The following is a 20,939-nucleotide window of genomic DNA, read 5'->3' as shown; positions in this document are numbered from 1 at the left end:
TCAGAAAGTTATCATAATACTAAAAGTATGCTATGGAATAGTAAGAAATCTTAGTAAGGCTATCAGGGAAATATTGTAAGAATTGAGGAGAAAACAGTCTTTTAGATTTAGATGCTAGAAATAGTTCTGCACTCTTAATTTCCTTATCTGCAAAGAAGAGATGCTGCGATAATTCACACATAGTTAGGTCCAAATTAAAAAACAAGTGAGTATTTGGGTAATCCACTATAAAAATGTGAGGTGTGAAATTAGCAAGAATATTTTGTGGGAGAGGTAGACTCTTTTAAGTCAGAAAGTTTCTACAAAGTGATCATAGGAAAAGTTCAGATGAAATTAAAGTTGGACATTAGATGCCATAATATTCTTTATCATAGAAAGGGTGGGTTCTTTTTAAAAGTGAAGTTCTGTCAAGGATATCTGAACATGTGATTTTTCTATTAACAGCTCGTTTAGCTCTGTATATACTTCAGGAGTATAGTTTACATGTTTGAAATTTATTGTAAATATTTAAGCTTAGATGACCATAGATAGTAAAGCCATATTCTGAAGTTTATTCATTTATATAAATAAAATACAATATACATACACACACTTTCTTTCAGAACTCCAGAAAACAAAGGGAAAACTAGAAGAAAAAAGTATATTAAATGGACTGCTGCAGGTTAAGGGTTCATTGTGTCAAATATTCATTTGCTTTGAATATTCTTTTAATTTGAAGAAAAGTTTTGTTTTTCAGGCTATAATTCAGCCTTTGAATATCATCATGAGGTGGTCCACTTTATGTATTATTTATGGCACATGTTAAATTTTATGTTGTTTCTCCCTTGCTTCCTGAGAGATTTTAATATTCCTCTGCTAGACATTCGTTGAGATTTTTTTTAGTTAAACATGAACAGATTTTAGTGTTAGCTTAAGAAAACTATAAATAGAACAAGATACTTAACAAAATTCATGTCATACATATTTCGGAATCACATATTGGAGAATGCTTCAGACTTGTGTAGTTTCTGTTAAGTCTGCAGCCAGAACTGTGGGGATTAAAAAAATGAATGTCAGAGATGAGAGCCTGCCAGTCAGAGCCTCAGTATGTCACAGACACAGACATTACTAATTCTAAAATAAGCTAGACCCTTGTCAGTGATATAGGCCAGTATGATCCAAATTCTATGGGAAAAGTATAGACAGGAAGATAAATTATTTCTAACCAGAGACATGGAGAGGTTTCTTTGGGAGAATGAGTAGAAATTTAACTGGTTTTGAGCAGTGTGTTGGACTTCAGGAGACTACATTGAGGCAAGGGGAGTTTGAACGAGGGCTCTAAATGAAGAAAGTGCAAGGTGTGTTTGGAGAAGGACGAGCAGAGGAGTTTGGCTAGAAAATGAGGACTGTGAACTGAAATAGTGGAAAAGGGCTTGACGCGGTTTGGGCCCAGACAGTGGGGGACTTTGAGTGGCGAGCTGGGAAATCTGGATTTCAGCATGTTTTATTCTTGTGTTAAATTTCAGTAATACAGCAGTGATTCAGTGTGTTTACATTGCTGTGAAATATTTGAGAAAAATCAGAGAAAATGCTCCATATGGTCTCACTTAGAAAATTCTTTCAAGTAACTTAGAACTGAGTAAAACTTCAACTGCACTGAAGTAAACATTTATTTAGCATCTGCTGTTGGCTGAACACTGCATTGGCACTTGGAAAGAGAAGGTATCGCGCATCAGTTAATGGTACTGGTGTAGAGACCAAACATTCATAAAGCAGCAATATATTTGTCACCCTAGAATCTCTTTTACTTCAGTTTCCCTTCCTAGCATTAATATATTTGGTGCATTCATTCCAGAGAGGCAAAAAGTTAGGCATCCAGAAGAGGCATTTTCTCTTACTGTTTTAAAATGTTATAAACCTCAGATGAGAGTAGTTGGGATAATCTTTTCCACCATCCTGACTGGCAGTGTTTAGAAGCCCTGGTGTATACAGGAGTTGGGCTTCCGTGGTGGCTCGGCCTGCAGTGTGGGAGACCTGGGATCGATCCCTGGTTTGGAAAGATCCCCTGGAGGAGGGCATGGCAACCCACTCCAGTATTCTTGCCTGAAGAATCCCATGGACAGGAGCCTGGCGGGCTACAGTCAAGGGGGTCGCCAAAAGTGGGACACAACTATCTATCTGTGCACACAGATGGGCGTCCTCACAACAGAGCATTTCAGTGCCATGCGCAGTCTCTCCAGCTCATGAGGTCCGGTTCTCGAGGGCAAATGAGTGTTTCATAACCATCTCAACAAAATCTCACTCTTTAAAGTTAGTTAGTGGAAATGCTTTTAGTAATTATCACAGTGGGTTTGGTTATTTCATGAATATCTTAGAAGATTAGTGTTCCCTTATAATCTCTTATCTATTATTATATATATATATATATATATATATATATATATATATATATATATATATATAGCAAAAAAGTTTCTAGGTCTATAGAGATAGTAGATAATCTCTGTAGACCTAGTAACTTTTTTGTTATATCTTTTCTGATCTTTATTAAGATAGCAATATTGTATTCACACTCCCCTAATTGTGTGTAGTAGTTTCTCACAAGTTTATGAGGGGCTTGTAGGCTTGAAATGTTTCTCAGTGCTGACTTGGAGAACTCAAGAGTGAAGTTGAGGGAATTGCTCACTCTTCCCTCTATGTCCTGGGCTCTCCCACCTCTGCCACTTGGCTCAAGTTTTCCCTTTTGCCTGGAATGCTCTTCCTGTTTCTCCTTCCCTTTCACTGTCTCTGACCTGGTAACTTTAAAATGCAGGGTAAAATGCAGGTAAAATTACAGGGTAATTTCCTCCTATTCATAGTTCTTTTGCCATATGTATATATAGTCTATTTAGTTCTTAATGATTCTTTTCCTTCATGTCTTTTAAAAAAAAATTGCCATTTAATGTTTAAGGTACCATTAATTAGAATAACAACTCCCCTTTCCTTCAGGGTTAATTAGTTGTTTTACATGTTTGGAACTTTATGTATAAAAAAGCACTATAAATATGTTGTCACTCTTACAATGGTAGCGATTACCACATCAATTAATACCATCTGTTTCATCCTTGTTTTTTGTTGTGTGGTTCTTAGGTTCAGAATTTAACATTACGCAGCCAGAAGTTGGGTGTATTATCTAGCTCACAAAATGGTCCGCCAAAAAGTACTAGTCAAACTCAGTCATTGACAATTTGTCATAACAAAACAACAGTGACCAGTTCTAAAATCAGCCAACGAGATCCTTCTCCAGAAAGTAACAAGAAGGGAGAGAGCCCGAGTCTGGAGTCAAGAAGCACAGCTGTCACCCGGACATCAAGTATTCACCAGTTAATAGCACCAGGTGGGAAAAACTTTTCTTGAAAATAGTTGCATTATTCATTTTCTTTGCAGGCAGAGCAAAACAAAAGATATTACTTGAACGGGAATACTTTTAAAACATTATAAAGTGTGAATTTTATAAGTTAACAAAAGAATGTTTCAGTAGTATAGCTTGAAAAAAGAAGAGCCCAACAGTTAAAGCATTACAATAGATTCTTTTGGTCAGTTGACATTTGATTAACATCTTCATTGTGTGCTAGTCTCCTGTTGTATGGATAAAACCTGTTAGCTTTACAAAAATTTTGCCTGTGGTTTATTTAATATGCTTTACTTGTCCAAAATTAAAAGCTTTTTTAAAAAGCAAGTATATACTTTTCTTTAAAATTGTGACTAGTGGGAGGAATTTATCACTTTCCAAAAATAAGGATTATGCATAATTATTTTCCTCACCATGTTGCTCTTTTTCCATCTTTGATTTCATCTCTGAGAGGAAGATGTCAGAGAACCAAGTTGTTTTTATTCTCGTCAGCCTTTGAAACCCATGTCTGTTCCCTTTGCCACCTATAGATACTCTTCCTTCATGGTTCTTATGCTGAAAGTGTTAGGGCTATGCAGAGTGAGTTTCCTTATCATGTCTTCTGTTCATCTCAGAGTTTCTCGGTTTTGAGTTTTCTTCAATTCTAGTAGGATAAGGAATTACCTGCTTTCTGCTTTAGAGTTAGCACTATTTCCTTGTGTCATTGAATGCATTTTTTAAAAACTGGTTCCTGACCTTCTCTGATAGTTAAAGCAGCTTTTTGTCTCCCTCATGCTGGATCCTTTGTTATGCTTTTTAAGCCTACTTAGATCTCTCCTATTCTTAATATATCTACATATGTTTTTACCAGTTTAATTTGTTTATTGAAAGTGTGTGTGTGTGTGTCATGCACTGAGCTAGGCACCTCATATATGTTACCTAAAAAAAAAAAAAAATCTTCCTTTGATCCAGCCTCATCAGGTAAGTATCTTCTTTCTATCCTTTTATAATTATGCAATACTTTTTATAACATCTATATTTTATTGAAGTATAGTTGACTTAAAATGTTTAGGCGCACAGCAAGGTGATTCAGTTATACAAATACACATATATTATTTTTGAAATTATTTTCCATCATAGATTATTACAAGATATTAACTATAGTTCCCTTGACTATACAGTAAACCTTTGTTGCTTGTTGCATATCTATTTTTAAATTAGAAATCTAGCATTCTATTCATACTAAGTCAAACAAGTGGAATCAAATGTCATAATTTTTTACTTAGACAAAAATTCATAAGTTTTCTAAAATATATATTATACATATTTATACAAAAGCTTTTCTACTACACTTGATAAAGGCTTGAGAGAACATAAAAAAAGAGATGGAGAAATTGGAGAATATAAACTGAATGGGAGCATTGAATATGAAATAGAAAAAGTGAAACTGACTAGATAAAAATAAAAGATCATCATATAGTCCAATTGTTTTTAAACATGATTGCTCATTAGAAACATATCTGGAACTCTGGAGAACAAAAGCAATACCTGAGCATTTGTATTTTTCAAAAAATTTCAAGATAATTCTGGTAATGCATCTGCATTTTAAAAAGTGATTACAGGTTTTTCTATTAGATCCTAGTTTTGGTGATATAGAGTTCTGTTTTTCTGTTGACCAATCATGATACAATGATATTAAGTGAATAATCATTACATAATCACAGTAGGAAAAGATGTTTATCAGTTTTCATAATCAATAGCCAGACAAAAAATAAAAGATAATTACAGTTGCAAGCTATAATGGGAACATGATTAGCTTAACAATATAAAATAATTACATAAAATTTGGGGGGTCAAGTAGAGTGATGTGGTAAGTGGAAGTGCATACATGTACATGTTTTCATTCACTCAACCAATCTGTGTCTTTTGGTACGTTTAATCCATTTACATTTAGGGTAATTATCAATATGTATGATCCTATTACCATTTTCTTAATTGTCTTGGGTTTATTTTCTGTCTTGGGTTTCTTTTCCTTGTTTTTTGTTTCCTGCCTAGAGAAGTTAGTTCCTTTCACATTTGTTATAAAGCTGGTTTTGGTGGTGCTGAATTGTCTTAACTTTTGTCTGTCTGGAAAGCTTTTGATTTCTCCATAAAATCTGAAAGCGAGTCTTGCTGGGTAGAGTTTTCTTGGTTGTAGGTTCTTACCATTCATCACTTTAAATAATCATGCCATTCCCTTTTGGCTTGTAGAGTTTCTGTTGAGAAATCAGCTGATAGCCTGATGGGAGTTCCCTTGTATGTTATTTGTTGTTTTCCCTTGTTGCTTTTAATATTTTATCTCTGTTTAATTCTTGTCAGTTTGACAGTAATGTGTCCTGGGGTGTTTCTCCTTGGGTTTACCCTTCCTGGGGCTCTGTGCTTCCTGGACTTGATTGACTATTTCCTTTCTCATGCTAGGGAAGTTTTCAGCTATTATCCCTTCAAATATTTTCTCTCTCTTCTTCTGGGACCTCTAAAATGTGAATGTTGGTGCATTTAATGTTGTCGAAGAGGTCTTTTAGGCTGTCTTCATTTCTTTTCATTCTTTTTTCTATATTTTGTTCTGTGGCAGTGATTTTCACCATTCTGTTCTCCAGATCATTTATCCCTTTTTCTGCCTCAGTTATTCTGCTGTTGGTTCCTTCTAGTGTGTTATTCATCTCTGTTCTTTAGTTCTTCTAGGTCTTTGGTAAACATTTCTTACATCTTCTCATTCTTTGCCTTCATTCTTTTCCTGAGATCCTGAATCATCTTCATTACCATTATTCTGAATTTTTTTTCTGAAAGATTGCCTGTCTCTACTTCATTGAGTTGTTTCTCTGGGGTTTTATCTTGTCTTGTCATCTGAGACATAACTTTCTGCTTTTTCATGCTGATTAACTTTCTGTCATATGGTTTTTTTGTTAGCTGCTATGAGACTGCTGCTTCCTGCTTCTTCTGTTTGCCCTCTGATGGAAGAGGCTAAGAGGCTTGTGTAAGCTTCTTGATGGGAGGGACTGGCATGGGAAAAATTGGGTCTTACTCTGGTGGCCAGGGCCTTGCTCAGTAAAGCTTTAATCCAATTATCTGCTGATGGGTGGGGTTGCACTCCCTCCCTGGTAGTTGTTTGGCCTGAGGTGACCCAGCAGTGGAGTCTGTGAGCTCTATGGTAGGGTTAATGGTGAATTCCAAGAGGGTTTATGCCAGTGAGTACCTTCCAGTGCCCCTGTGCCTGTGATGAGCCCCTGCTGACCCACGGTTCCACAGGAGACCCTCCAACACTAGCAGGTAGTTTTGATTTTGGTCTTCTGTGGGGTCACTGCTCCTCTCCTCTGGGTCTTGGTGCGTGCAAAATTTTGTTTGTGCCCTCCAAGACTGGAGTCTGTTTCCCTCAGTACTCTGGAAGTCCTCTAATCAAATCCCACTGGCCCTGAAGGCCAGATTCCCTGGGGATTCCCAGTCCCTTTGTCGGATCCCCAGGCTGGGAAACCTGACATGGGGTTCAGAATCTTCACAATAGTGTGAGAACGTCTTTGGTATTTCTGTTCTCCAGTCTGTGGGTCACCCACCGGCAGTTATGCGATTTGATTTGATTGCAGTTGTGCCCCTCCTACCATCTTTCTGAGGCTTCTTTTTCTTTGGACATGAGGTATATTTTTTTGACGTGTCCTTCTGTTGATGTTTGTTCAGCAGCTAGTTGCTGTTTGATTTTGGTGCTCTCGCAGGAGATGAGCACACGTCCTTCTGTTTCACCATCTTGAACTGCCCTCTATGCATTACTTCTTAAAGTTTCATTTTATTAATACACTGCTGAAGCTTGCCTTCCCTCCATCTAAACCTGTTTCTTTTTTCATATTTCCTCTGTGCTAATATTGCCAACTTTCTCTATATCATATAATCTCAAGATCTTGTTAGAATGTGAAAATAATAAATCCATTGATAGTGTGGTTACATGTGAATTCTTCTTAATAAGCATCTCGGTGCCAGGTCCTGCTGTTTGTATGGCCTGGTAACAGGTTTTTTGTACTGTATTGTATAGAGCGTTCTTAGCCTCATACCTGCCCCTGGCCAGTGTTTTGTTTTTTGGTTATTTTTAGCCACGCCGCGTGGCTTGTGGAATTTCAGTTCCCTGACCAAGGGTTGAACCTTGGACAGTGCCTTCGGCAGTGAAAGCGCAGAGTCCTATCCATGGACTGCCCGGTAATTCCTTGGCCAGTGTTGATAGAAGGAGTTAGTGTGGGGAGGCAGTGACTCACTGTGCTTGGAATGACTGCTCAGGGGAAAATTTCTAGTGATTTCTATAGTTTAAATGAACGGGAGGTTAATTTCCTTCCAAAGAGAAAGGTACAAAGTCTGTCAGCGTTAGTTCAAGCAAAGAGATTCATTTTTCGATTTTCAATCCCTTCGAACCCCCTAATACCTGGTTCTAAGTTGGCAAGGCAACAGTTATAATTTTTCTGCCCTTTTAGATTTTCTCCTCTTGCTGGTGGGGTATTAGTTTGAAGCTAAAATGTTTTTTTTAGATTCTTGATTTGGTAATTTGTCCTTTTCTTCAATGGGAAAAATGTTTGCAGGTCACTTTCAAATATTAAAAAATCTACTTGTGTTCCAACATAATGTACAGTCTAATATTTATTATAATAGACATGTTTATTATTTTCTTACATACATTTCTAGGGTGCTAAAATCATTTACTTTTCTTCAGCATTTCTTCTTGAGAATGAAATTCCCGCTTGATATTTATTAATCCTTTTCTTAATATATAAAATAAAGGCAAACTTTAACCAAATATCTGGAAATTATCATGAGCTGTATTAGAACTCAAGTTTTTTAATAGCAGTTTTTAGAGCTTTTATGAAATTAATCTAATTAAAAAATATGCTTGTTTGCAGATATTAATCCAGTATGTAGAAGGACTTAATGAAAGCCTAATTAGTCTTCTTAGATTGCCATTAAAAAATACCATAGACTAGGTAGCTTAAACAACAGAAATTGATCTTCTCACAGTTCTGGAGGATGGAAAGCTCAGGATCAAAAGCTGGCAGTGTTTTGGTTTTTGGTGAGCGCTTTCTTCCAGGCTTGCAGATGGCTGCCACCTTGTATGTCCTCACGTGGTCTTCCCTCTGAGTGTGAGAAGAGGATAGCAAGTTTTCCTGTTGGGTCAGGGTTTTGCCCGTTGACCTTATTTAACCGTATATTACTTCCTCAGAGGCCCCATTACCAAAAACAGTCACAGTAAGAACTGAACATGTGAATTTTGGGGGACACAAACATGTGGACCGTAGTCAGAACCCAGACTCAGCCGGGACTGTGGCTTCTTTTATGCCCAGTGCTGCCCCTTAATAGCCAGGTGATGGCAGGCAAGTCACCTGATTATTGAGTTTCTTCATCTGAAATATATTGGATTAGTAGAGTACCTATCTTACCTCATGGGGTTGTAGTAACTATGGAATGAAATGATATATTTAATAATTTATAATTATTTGCAATAATAAAAGGTTCTACTTTGTAGACTACCTGACAATACTAAAGTGTTTGTTAAAATAAGAAAAATTAACAAATGTCATATTCTTCAAAGCACTAAGACTTTTCTTATACAGAAGTATTGTTTAAGATATCTTCACAGTTATTCTATAGTATATGTGCTTGTCAGTTGGACTTAGGACTAATATAAAATATATAGACACATTCTGATGTCTGATCAAAGAAAAGCTTAATTTAGGTGAAAGGATAACTATTTCTCTAGTGAATTACCAGCTCTAGGAAACAAAGTTTGCTTACTTGCTAGAGCACAGAGAGACTTTTTATTCCTGTGACCATAGTCTCCATTGTATTTCAAGAATATGGTAAATCTTAATTATAACTTAAAAAATTGAAGTAAAATGGGCCTTTGCTATTATGCTCACAAAATCTCTATTTCCTTATCTGGAGAAGGGCAATAATAATACCTACTCCACAGACATTTTATAAGTACAAAGGAAAGTTATGTGAAAGCATCTTAAGCCCCTCAGTGGAAAGGTACTGTACACAAAGCCAAGATTTCATTGACTGTAATATAGAGTGTTTACCAACACATTTATAAGGTGGTGATGTAAAATTTTCAGTCTTAGTTTGAAATGCTAGTCTGGTTATATGAAGTTATATGAAGATTATTATCTAATTTCCATTTTGATTTCAACAATGCTTGGGCATTTGTTAAACCTTCTAAATGCTTCTTTCTTGAGATGTTAATCAGATGTTAATTTCTTTTAAGAATCTCCAGAATTTTAAATAATAACCAAATGCAAAAAGATTGAAAGAAGTTGTTAGAATTTTTTTATAACGTTTTTGTCACAAATGGGGTTCAGTGTTAAAAATAAAAGACGTTACAGTCTGAGATTGAGAAAAAAATTTTGTCTTTCGGTATGTTTTAAATGTGACAATTGATACATGATATTAATATTAAGCAGTCTTTTCAGTTTATCTTCTAGTGAACCCAGTTTCCATTATTTAGATAGGATTTTAGCAGCATCTCCCTCTATGTAAACATACGCACCAGTATACAGAAGGGGCATAATGATGTGGAAACCACTTAGTACTTGATTTTGCTAATTCTTATATATATATGTGTGTATGTATATATATACTTTTTTTCCTATTATGAGTGACTCCTTTGTGGAAAAAACTGATGTTATTACTTACTGTAGGGTTTTGTGAGTGTGGGGAAGAAGAGAAGTAAACCAAGATCCTTTATCTAGACAGCATGACTGACGGTATTATTTTTTCTGCAACAGAACTAGTGCTGTCCTAGATTTGGAATGGCCTCTGAAATTTCATTTCACGATCGTTAAATTTCATTTAATCATTCTGTAGGAGTTACACACATGTTTTGCTTAACTGAATTAACTTTTTATACAAAAATTTTCCTGGGTCGGATAGTACCAACTGTTTATCTTGGTTTAAATTTGGGAACTTATTTTGGAAGCTTTTTAAGTAAGTGACTGTTAGTTGGAAGAATGTTTAGACATGGATTAAAAAGGATGCAATCTTTATTTTATGATTTTAGAGTTATTGTAGTATCATATAAAGATACTTGTTTAGTTATGTTCTTCTTGCCAAAGAATGATTCAAGTGGATACACTTTATTAAAAGTTATTGGAAATATTTGATGACCTTTAAAATTTAATAAGAATAAATCATGTGTAAATTCGGATTTATATCAGTTGTTTTAGGCAGTTTTCTTTTGGAACTTATCACAGTGTCGTTTATGAAATCATGTAGTTTTTCAAGGAAAAGTTGTTTGTCATTACATTTTTGAATCATTCTTATTAGGAAGACTCGTTATAGATTTCTGATGTGAAAACTTTCCTCCTTTAGATTTATTTTAAAATGTATGTGATGTTTTTGAAATAAAGACTAATTGTCATTTTTTTCTCTCGTAGCGTCATATCCTCCAATTCAGCCTCATCCTCTAATAAAACATCAACAGATTCCTCTTCATTCACCACCTCCCAAAGTTTCCCATCATCAGCTGATACTACAGCAGCAGCAACAACAAATTCAGCCAATCACACTTCAAAGTCCAACTCAAGACCCACCGCCCTCCCAGCACTGTCTGCCACTCCCAAACCACGGCCTGCCTCCAGCCCCCAGCAGTTCCCAGTCACAGCATTGCTCACCAATTCAGAGTCATCCCCCTCCTCTGGCAATGTCTCCTAGCCAGTCACAGTCAGCACAGCAGTCTGTAGTGGTGTCTCCTCCTCCACCTCATTCACCAAGTCAGTCTCCTACTATAATTATTCATCCACAAGCACTTATTCAGCCACACCCTCTTGTGTCATCAGCTCTCCAGCCAGGGTCAAACTTGCAGCAGTCCACGGCTAATCAGGTGCAACCTACAGCACAGCTGAATCTTCCATCCCACCTTCCACTTCCAGCTTCCCCTGTTGTACACATTGGTCCAGTTCAGCAGTCTGCCTTGGTGTCCCCAGGTCAGCAGATTGTGTCTCCAACATCACACCAGCAATATTCAACCCTGCAGTCCTCTCCAATCCCAATTGCAACCCCTCCACAGATGTCGACATCACCTCCAGCTCAGATTCCACCACTGCCCCTGCAATCTATGCAATCTTTACAAGTGCAGCCTGAAATTCTATCCCAGGGTCAGGTTTTGGTGCAGAATGCTTTGGTGTCTGAAGAGGAGCTTCCAGCTGCAGAAGCTTTGGTCCAGTTGCCATTTCAGACTCTTCCTCCTCCACAGACTGTTGCGGTAAACCTACAAGTACAACCACCAGCACCTGTTGATCCACCAGTGGTAAGCCCTTGGAAGCTCTTTGACTTTCTTGCTGAACTGAAAGTAAACAGTTTTCTCCCACGTTGTGTTTTATCATTAGATCTAAATGCCTATGAATTTAAAAAGCTTGAAATTTCCATCTGTCAGTGTCTGACATACGTGCTATATGGGCCAAAAAAAAAAGCCATTTGTTGTAGTATGGTTGCATGCTTGATAATTTGTGATGGTTATTAAAGTCCCTCGTTAATTTTATTACTATTTAAACAAATCCATCTGCTATCTTTACAGAGTTGATTTTTTTTCCCCAAGGGAATGCATTTGAACCAGTGTCATCTGCACAAAGTTTTTTCTCTTAAGGTGATTATCCTTCATAGATCCCTTTGTTGGCTTGTATGTTCTTAAACGTATGGTTTTATCTAGCTAACCTTTTTGGTTGTATGCATTCTGCAGTTATAGGCCGTTATGGGGCTTTTGCGTCAAGGTGGAGGTATGCTTGTATGATGTAATTTTTTGGTAAACTTACGTTTTATAATTAAAATTTTGTAAAAAAAAGTTACTCTAGGAAAGAATCCAACTTTGCAAACAAACATTAACTGTAGTCCATCTTTTAGAATTGTAACTTCTGATTTTTAAATTTCTACTAAGGGAAAACATGTACTTGAAATATTTCTCATTTAAAAAGCTAAGAATGATGAGTTGAATACTGAGAATAAAAAAATTCATTGAGAGGAGTAAAAGTTTTGAATAACTGAGACTGTGGTGAAATTTATCAAAATAAACCTCTAAAAATGGCACATATTGCCCAGAAAGCAAAATTATTCTGTAAAAACATTTGTCTTTTAAACATTCTATAAAGGACTTTTAAAATTTATAAAATAATTTATAATAAAATTGAAATAAGGTCTCTAAATGTTAGAATGATCAAATTTATAATTTATAACTGAGGAAAACAGTATTCCCAAAGGAGATTTATATCAAACCTCACTGAAGAGATCTTATCACTTAAATAAAAATAACCATTAGCTCAGAAAGGAAAGGAGTTTTAAAGTCTGTTCCTTAATGGAAAACATTTTGATTCTCAGGATACAAATTTATAGATTCTTCATTCTTGTTATTCTGACTGATAAGCGTGAAGTGGTTGAATTCCACTTTTATTCAGAACAGAACTTTGGAAAGGTAACAGCGGCCATCTAGAAATAACTTTGCATTTCAATATTTTCTTTTAATGGATTTTTGAAGAGTTTACAATGGATAATGTTACATAAAAACATAGTCTTTAAGGTGTACAGTACCTTCAGAGAAATCAAATTTAATTTGAATTTAAGTTCTCAATTTTTAGAATTGGCTTTTAAAGTTAAAAAGTTCCTCTCTATGCCTTTGATTTTTCTAATTATTTTTGTTAGGGCAAATCTTGAGGACTGTTGGGGATAGAAATATCAGAAACAGAACACTTGCATTAAATTAAAGCTAAAAATATCTAAGATCTTGTTATTTTCTGCCCTCTATTAATTTTGTGCTTTTTTCTTAAAATTTATGTTACCTAATTTTTGGAATTTTTTCATGAGTTTTCTTTGCTATCACTAGTATGGTTATATTTGTTATATATGTTTCCATGTTAACTTTACTTTTGAGTACCATAGCCTGTTTATTACATTGCTGTATTTTTCTTTTATTACCTTTATTGAATCTGTTTTTTTACCATCAGATTTCTTCATGAATTACTCATTCCTTCAGTTTCCAGGTTGTTTCAAATGTTTAAAGGTAGAGAGATGTTTACTTCTAAAGAGAAATAATAGGTATTTACTTCTAAATAATAGATGTGAAATTTTCAAACATAAGTGAATTTTCATAGTAAAATCAGTATTTTTTTTAAAGATTTTTCATTGATATTTGGGTATGATAAATAGGATATGATGAGTGTAGATAATTTAGAACTAATAAATGTTTTCCACAGTTTATTTAGGGAAGGGAGACAGATGAGGCTGATGTACTTTGAGGTAAGTTTGGCAGCCATTGTTAGTTATAGAATAGTTATGAACTAAAGAGAAATTGTAATGTACAGTTTCCAAATGATCTTGTGAGCAAAATCTTCACTTCTTTGCTTTATTCAGTCTTTTAGTTGTTGTACTTATGTTTTTTATGTTGATGGTGCCGGTGTCTGTGACAGGTCTGTTTTTGACTACTACTTTTTTTCTTTATTTTGCCTTCACGTGGGAGATTTAGAATAAAATATGTATAGTTAGGTGTACTTGCAAAGAATGAAAAGTATTTTACAGGATTGTTTGATGGATTATTTCAGAATATGCTATTTGTATTTGCCTCTTTTAATCCTTTAAAACTTTTTTCCTATTTTTTAAAAAATCAGAATTATATGCATGATCTCCATGATCTTTGATTCCTTAAAAGCTATTGTAGTAGCTGTTTGAAAACCTTGTGACAGCTTTAATATTGTAAAGTTTTCGGCACTTAAGGAAAAGATGTTCTTTGTAAGAAGAGTAATTATCTAATAAAGGAATGCTACACAGATAGAACTGAACTAGTGTAGCTGATAAAACTGTTAACTTGTGTAATTACCTATGCATCAACATCCCCACCACTGCTAAATTAAGGTAATGACCACTGCAGCAGATGCCCCTCACTAGAAGATTTTTTGTTTTTACTTTAACCCCCAGGATTTTTTTTTTGGATGACTTTCCTTATATTGGACATTATCATCATTTTAAGAAAGTTTATCATGAACAGATAATAGCAGCTATCATTCTTGCACTGTACAATAAACAACGACTGCTTTCACTCCTGAGGATCCAAACACGAGGCAAGGACTCTCTCTTGGTGAAACAGGTTTTCAGATGCAGGGTTGAGAGCAAATAACTTTTTTAAAATGTTGCCTACTTAGTAGCTGATTCAGATCACAACTCTGAATATTATTTTTTAATAAAATTAGCAGTAACAATAGGAATTTAAAATTTTTAAAACAAAAGGGAAGTTTTTTTTCTTCTTAGTAGAGTTGAAAAATTAGTTTTTTTGTTTGCTTTGGTTTTTAAATTCTGTTGCTGTTGTTAGATATGCCTTTGTAGGTAAAACTTCATAGTCCTTTTTCTCACACATGGTTTATGCTGGTTTCAGAAATCTTGATCATTTTAAATTTCAGATCATCAAACTTTTTCAATGGTTTGATTAAAAATATATTAGATACCAATATCATTAAATTTTTTTTTGTGAATGTTACTGAAACTTTCTTATTTTGATATTAGAAATATTAATCACTTCGGGTAAGTTATCTTAAAAACTCACTTTTATAAATGTAAGTAATAAGCTTTGTACATAAAAGAAGGGGGTAAATTGCTTTGTGGCTTTGTTTTTAATAACCTGCCTTTCAAAAACAATGGTTCAATAAAAATGAGGACAAATTAAAATACCTGTGTCAGTCTGTACAAGTGGACTTTTGAAAATTCAGCCTTAATTTTAATAAAAATCAATAGTAGGTTACATATTTTTTAGTTATAAAGTTCCTTCTCAGAGTGCTTTTGAGACTGTTTTCCTCAAGTGTTATCTTTACCATTGGATAACAAGGCAGTTAGAAATGTAAAAACTTGCTTCTGTATGTATGGAACAGTGTTAAAGAACTATAAGTGATACGTCAAATGGTTTAGGATGGGTTTGGGGGGGTGGTGCTCTGTGTGTGTGTGTGTGTGATTCCAAGGACAGATATTTTCTGTTTACTTGATAATTAGCTTATAAAAATTCATTAGATTCTTGATTAGAAGATTAAAAATGTAATCACGTACTTTTTTTTGTAGGTTCTCAGGCATTACTTTTCAAAATTCACTCTTTAATTTACATAAATACGGTAAAGAAGAGCTTGGGATATAGTCATTTAGGCAGTACATTTCTTTATATAGTATGTGTCATTTTGGAAATTCACGTAACATGCTTTGAAAAATATTAGTACCTGTTTTGATTTATGACAATTGAAAGTTAATAGAAACTTTAATAAACTCCCCAAATAGTTATTTGAGTGTATAAAATCAAAACATTTTAAAAAATTAACAAAATTAAAAGTAATTCTGATTCAACTATCACCTTTTGGGAAAACCTTAGTGATTTATAACTTAGGAACTGATCACAACTTGCTTCCAGTGAAATATCGTCAGGTATTATGAAAAACTTCATTTGAATGATTTTAAAGCTTCTCTTGCAATCGATCAAATAGTCATTTTGTCTTTTACGTTTTAAAATCTTACAAACATTTTTAGGCAGTGTGGTTTGTCGTTGTAGGTTTATCAAGTAGAGGATGTCTGTGAAGAAGAAATGCCAGAAGAGTCAGAAGAGTGTGTCCGGATGGATAGAACGCCACCACCACCCACACTGTCTCCAGCAGCTATAACTGTGGGGAGAGGAGAAGATTTGACTTCTGAGCATCCCTTGTTAGGTGAGGAGGTGCCTAAATTTGGGGGAACTTTCTATTAGGCAAATGTTAGTAATGGAAAAAGTTCATTTTTTTTTCCCACCGGAGATGATCTTAAACTAATTTGTTATATAATAAATTGCAGCAAAACATAGATTAGAATTCAAGAGTTTTTTTTGATGATAAACAATTAGAGCAATTGATGAGGAACTGCCCAAATCAAAAACACATTTCAGTCTTCGAAGTTTAGTAGTTTATACAGATGTGTTTCTTTTTTATTTATTTATTTATTTTTATTATTATTATTTTTTTTTTCCAGTGGGTTTTGTCATACATTGATATGAATCAGCCATGGATTTACATACAGATGTGTTTCTTATGCTTATTCAGATTTATTTGTCAAGCTATTTCTAGCATAAAAATTAGAATAAGGCAAAGTTCTATTAGAAAATTTCAATTACACTGTCCAAAAATCACAAAGCATTTGAAGTCATGTCTGACATTCCTCATAATTGCTTGTGATCCAGTTTGAGTAAATTCCCTTAAAGGTATTGCTTCCTGGACAGTACTTAAATTAAGCTACACTGATTCTTACTAGAGACATGGATTAAAAAATTGCTAACACCTTCAAATTCTTATTCACTACTTTAGAACTACTTATGAGTTCAAGTTAATCCTCTCTATTCTCCTCTGCACATTATCAAAGTGACTGTGAATCCTAGGTACTTCACTGGAACATTATGATCTATAGCCCAGTATCTAAGTCCTAAAAAAGATATGTTCTGGATTAGGTGTTGGTGTGTTTTTTTAAATTTTGAGTATTTTATTTAGATCAGGGAGTGGCAAATAATAGCTCATGCTTCAGATCTTTCTGCTACATGTTTTGGTATGGCCAGTGAGCCAAGGATAGGTCTAAAATTTTTAGATGTTTGGGGAGGAAGAGTAATTCATGCCATGTGAAGATTATATGAAATTCAAATTTCATTGTCCATAAACAAAGTTCTGTGCAACATAGCCACGTTCGTTTGTTCAGATATTACCTATGGCTGCCTTTACACTACTACAGCAAAGAGGGGTCATTGCAGAGACCATATGTCTTTTATAAAAATGTTTACTGACCCCTCTCCCAGATAATGCTAATCTTGATTCAGGCTTTGTTGTAAGTATTCTGTCCTATTGAATATCTCATTGCCTTCAGGATCATGTTTAGTTGAGAGGAACCAATATTATCAGGCATGGAAACAAACTATAATGGGGCACTGACTTAGCCTCTCCTTCTTCAGCGTGCCACTTCTCTAACCCTTCTCTTCTTTCTAGGTTTTATTTCTTACTGCCAGTGTGAATCTCCATTGCAAGGAGCTAGAAAACCAATTTTACTCCAACCTTTTCTCTTTCCTGAAAAAGAGAAAACATCTAGTCAGTAAAATTATGAAAAATATTTAAGACAAATTCAGTATCATTGCCTTTGCTTATTCAAAATAATACCTCAAAAGATCTAAAAACTTACCTATAGTATTAAATCTTTGTAGTTTTTGTACACTGAAATGGGATTCATGTTGCTGCAGATATCTTGGGAGTTTTGATTTAAAGGCAGAAATATATATTTAATTGGATACTAACCCTGCATTGTGGCTGTGATTTAATTACCTAATAAGCATTACTAATGGTACTCAAGAAAATTTAAATACTTTTGAAATATTGAACCTCGACAGTATCTTCACATTATTTCCTTAGAAATATAATCTGAGACCCTGGCAGGCATATTCCTCTGGCTAAATTGTCTGAGTAAACTATAAATTTTTGAATCTTCCTTTAATTTTCTTCATGCTTAACTACTTTTCTGTAGTATATGAGAGGGAAAAGCAAGTACAGGTTGCTTATCAAATCATAGAATAAACTAACCTATAAAAATAGAGTGACTTGTTTCCACCAGGATTCAGTCTTCATAAGTTCTGTAAGAATTCTTAAAGCATCCACAAAGGACTTCCCTGGTGGCACAGTGGATAGGAATCCGCCTGCCAATGTAAGAGACACGGGTTTCATTCCTGACCCAGGAAGATTCCATGTACTGTGGAGCAACTGAGCCTGGGCACCACAGCTGCTGAGGCTGGGCTCCAGAGACTGTGAGCCACAACTAATGAAGTCCTCACACCTAGAGCATGTGCTTTGCAACAAGAGACGCCATCGCAATGAAAACTTGCACAGCCAGAGAAGGCCATGCAAAGCAGCAAAGACCCAGCGCAGCCAAAAATAAGTAAATAAAAATAAAATGAAAAGCATCTATAAAATAAAGTAGAACAAACTCATTGGTTTCTCTTAGGAAATGAAACTACAAATAGGCAGAGTAACTTGTGGCAAAGTCTTTATCAGTTAACTTGGGGTTTCTCGATTCACAGTTGTCTTAAATCTAGAGAGGATAATAATTGTGTTTATTCCACTGTGTTGTGTTTTTTATTTTAACAGCTGATTATGAACCGGCATGTAAAAGCTATTACATTCTTCATAAAGTCAGTAACTCATAAGTTTTCAACAAAACATAGGTCTATTTGTATATATGATCCAAAAATCAGTTAGAACATATCTACCAAGCAGTGTTTTCTGAATAAACAACATTATACTTAATGCGGTATCTATAAATCGGTAAGGGGACATTACATTTTTCTTATTTTTTCAGCTCTCCATAGATTTGTATTTCCCTTCCAATAGAAAAACTGCTTTTCAGTTCCTGTTCAGAATTATCTTTTATCCCTTTTTCTCTAGGAGTATATGTGAAAATTAGGCATGTGGGATAGGATTTTTATGGGGTTTCTCAGTCTTGTAATACATGTGTACAATTGGAAAACAATTTGTATCTGTATTTGTTCCTGGAAATAAGCAAATCAGTATTTCCTGCTGACTGTTAGTTTTTAATGAGGGATTGTGTCACTTTAAATAGGTTTTCTAGTACAGTTTATCCTGGTGGATTATTTGGTGGAACAAGGTTAATTTATGGATATAATATTGCTGTGATAAATAAGCTATATAGTAATATTAATTACATCAAAGTTACTAGATGTGAACCATTAGCTTTTCCTTTTCTGACCTTGTACCAGTTATCACTGCACTGTCTTACTAGTGGAAATTTTTATCTGTTTATCTTTGGCTGTGCTGGTTCTTGGTTGCTGCCTGTGGGCTTCCTCTAGTTGTGGCGAGTGGGGGCTACTCTCTGTTGCGTTACAAGGCCTTCTCATCACAGAGCATTGACTAAGATGCTCAGGCTCAGTAGTTGTGGTGTACAGGCTTAGTTGCCCTGCAGCGTGTGGGGCCAGGGATCAGACCTGTGTCCCCAGCAATGGCAGGTGGATTCTTAACCACTGGACCACCAAAGAGGTCTCTGAAATTTTTATTTGATAGGGATTTTTCTTTCTTCTCTACCTGACTGGGCTATGTTTGAGCATCTTTGATAGTGGTATCAATTCTTTTCATACTGATGGTGGAGAGGAGTTACCGTAGGAGTTAAAAGCATTGTCTCTGTTAGTAACCCAGCTCCACTACTCACTAGTGTATGTCTTTAGGCAAGTTAATCTTTGTCTCTTTTTTTTTCTCCACATCTATAAAATGGAGATGATAACAGTACTTACCCATAGGCTTGGAGAAGGAAATGGCAACCCACTCCAGTATTCTTGCCTGGAGAATCCCAGGGACAGAGGAGCCTGGTGGGCTGCCATCTCTGTGGTCGCACAGAAACGGACATGACTGAAGCGACTTAGCAGCAGCAGCAGCAGCACCCATAGGCTAGTTAGGATTAAATGTGTTACAACGTGTAAGACATTTATACATATAAGTGCTGGCACATAAGTGCTCAGTAAGTAGTGGTATTATCTTTACCGTATGCCCCGTTTTTGGTTGTTGTTACCTCTCTCAGCCATCTTGTACTCACTGGTATTCCTAGCTATCATTTGGTTCCATCTCTCCACTTTGGTACAGCTTAGTAAAGGTTCAGTGCTAACAAATGGGTAGGTAAAGTCTCTGTCATAGGCTGTGGATCTGTCTTATTGTGGTCCCCAGAGCTTGCCTGGGAAAAATCACAATGAACTAGCCCAACATTTTGCAATTGCCTGGTACTACAGTGTTCCTACAAACTGACATGTACAGTGTCATTGAAGATTTGTTAAAAATAGCAACAGCAAAGAACATTTGTGCATGGTTGTGGATTACTTGAAATAAAGGTAATGCCCTGTATAATTCATTATAACTTCTATTTATTCTGTTGGTTTCATGATCCTTTTTTTCTTAAGCATATTCTGCCCTCCCTAGTACCGTTTGGAATATATGAATAGAAACATAGGAAATTTAATAACTGTAGCTTAAAATTAAAAAAAAATTAAAAATAATTGTTCTTAAGTTGACATTCTAAAACATGTTCATGTCTTATGGGACAGTTCTTTTTAACCAAAGTTGGAATGCTAACTTTGAGCAAGTAGCTGCCTTCCACTGTATATGGGGACATTAGTACATATCTCATATCTCATCTTATCATGGAGATTCCCAGGTAGTGCTACTGGTAAGGAACCCACGTGCCAGTGCAGGAGATGCAAGAGGTGCAGGTTCGATCCCTGGCTTGGGAAGACCCCCTGGAGGAGGAAATGGCAACCCACTCTGGTATTCTTAGCTGGAGAATCCCATGGACAGAGAATCCTGGTGGGCTACAGTCCATAGGGTCTCAAAGAGTCGGATACTATTGAAGTGACTTAGCATGAATTGTGGAGAGATGAGATAATAAATATAAGGGTCTCAGAATTTTTTTTAAAACATAAGACATTAACTGTTACTGTTATTAATGTTCTCCAGTTTTCTTTCATATTTGCCTGGGCAGAATGGTACAGATTTAAAAAGTGACTTTTTTTTTTTCT

General features: G+C 35.4%; 1 protein-coding gene and 1 long non-coding RNA gene across 10 annotated transcripts in view; one reads left to right on the top strand and one right to left on the bottom strand.

Moving 5' to 3' along the window:
• PHC3 (polyhomeotic homolog 3) overlaps window positions 1-20,939 on the top strand; it is a 79,949-nt gene that overhangs the window by 31,063 nt on the left and 27,947 nt on the right. For 7 of the 9 annotated variants that reach the window (XR_009697098.1, XM_061168301.1, XM_061168306.1 and 4 more), the window contains 4 exons: window positions 3,109-3,355; window positions 10,789-11,660; window positions 11,949-11,996; window positions 15,918-16,071. Coding sequence is in view for 8 of the 9 variants with exons in the window: in XM_061168301.1 (XP_061024284.1) it covers window positions 3,109-3,355; window positions 10,789-11,660; window positions 11,949-11,996; window positions 15,918-16,071 (1,321 nt within the window). In the remaining variant the exon portion in view is untranslated. The remainder of the gene's footprint in view (window positions 1-3,108; window positions 3,356-10,788; window positions 11,661-11,948; window positions 11,997-15,917; window positions 16,072-20,939) is intronic. The other 2 variants (XM_061168305.1, XM_061168300.1) reach the window with 1 other exon arrangement.
• Window positions 16,315-20,914, bottom strand: LOC133074235 (uncharacterized). Its single transcript, XR_009697101.1, has 2 exons — window positions 17,950-20,914; window positions 16,315-17,442 (listed from the first exon to the last, which is right to left on the bottom strand). It is a non-coding gene; the product is annotated as an uncharacterized LOC133074235 (long non-coding RNA).

This window comes from Dama dama, chromosome 19, assembly GCF_033118175.1.
Source record: "Dama dama isolate Ldn47 chromosome 19, ASM3311817v1, whole genome shotgun sequence".
Lineage (NCBI taxonomy): Eukaryota > Metazoa > Chordata > Mammalia > Artiodactyla > Cervidae > Dama > Dama dama.
The sequence above is the reverse complement of the archived record's forward strand: the minus strand, read 5'-3'. Positions and strand labels throughout refer to the sequence as shown.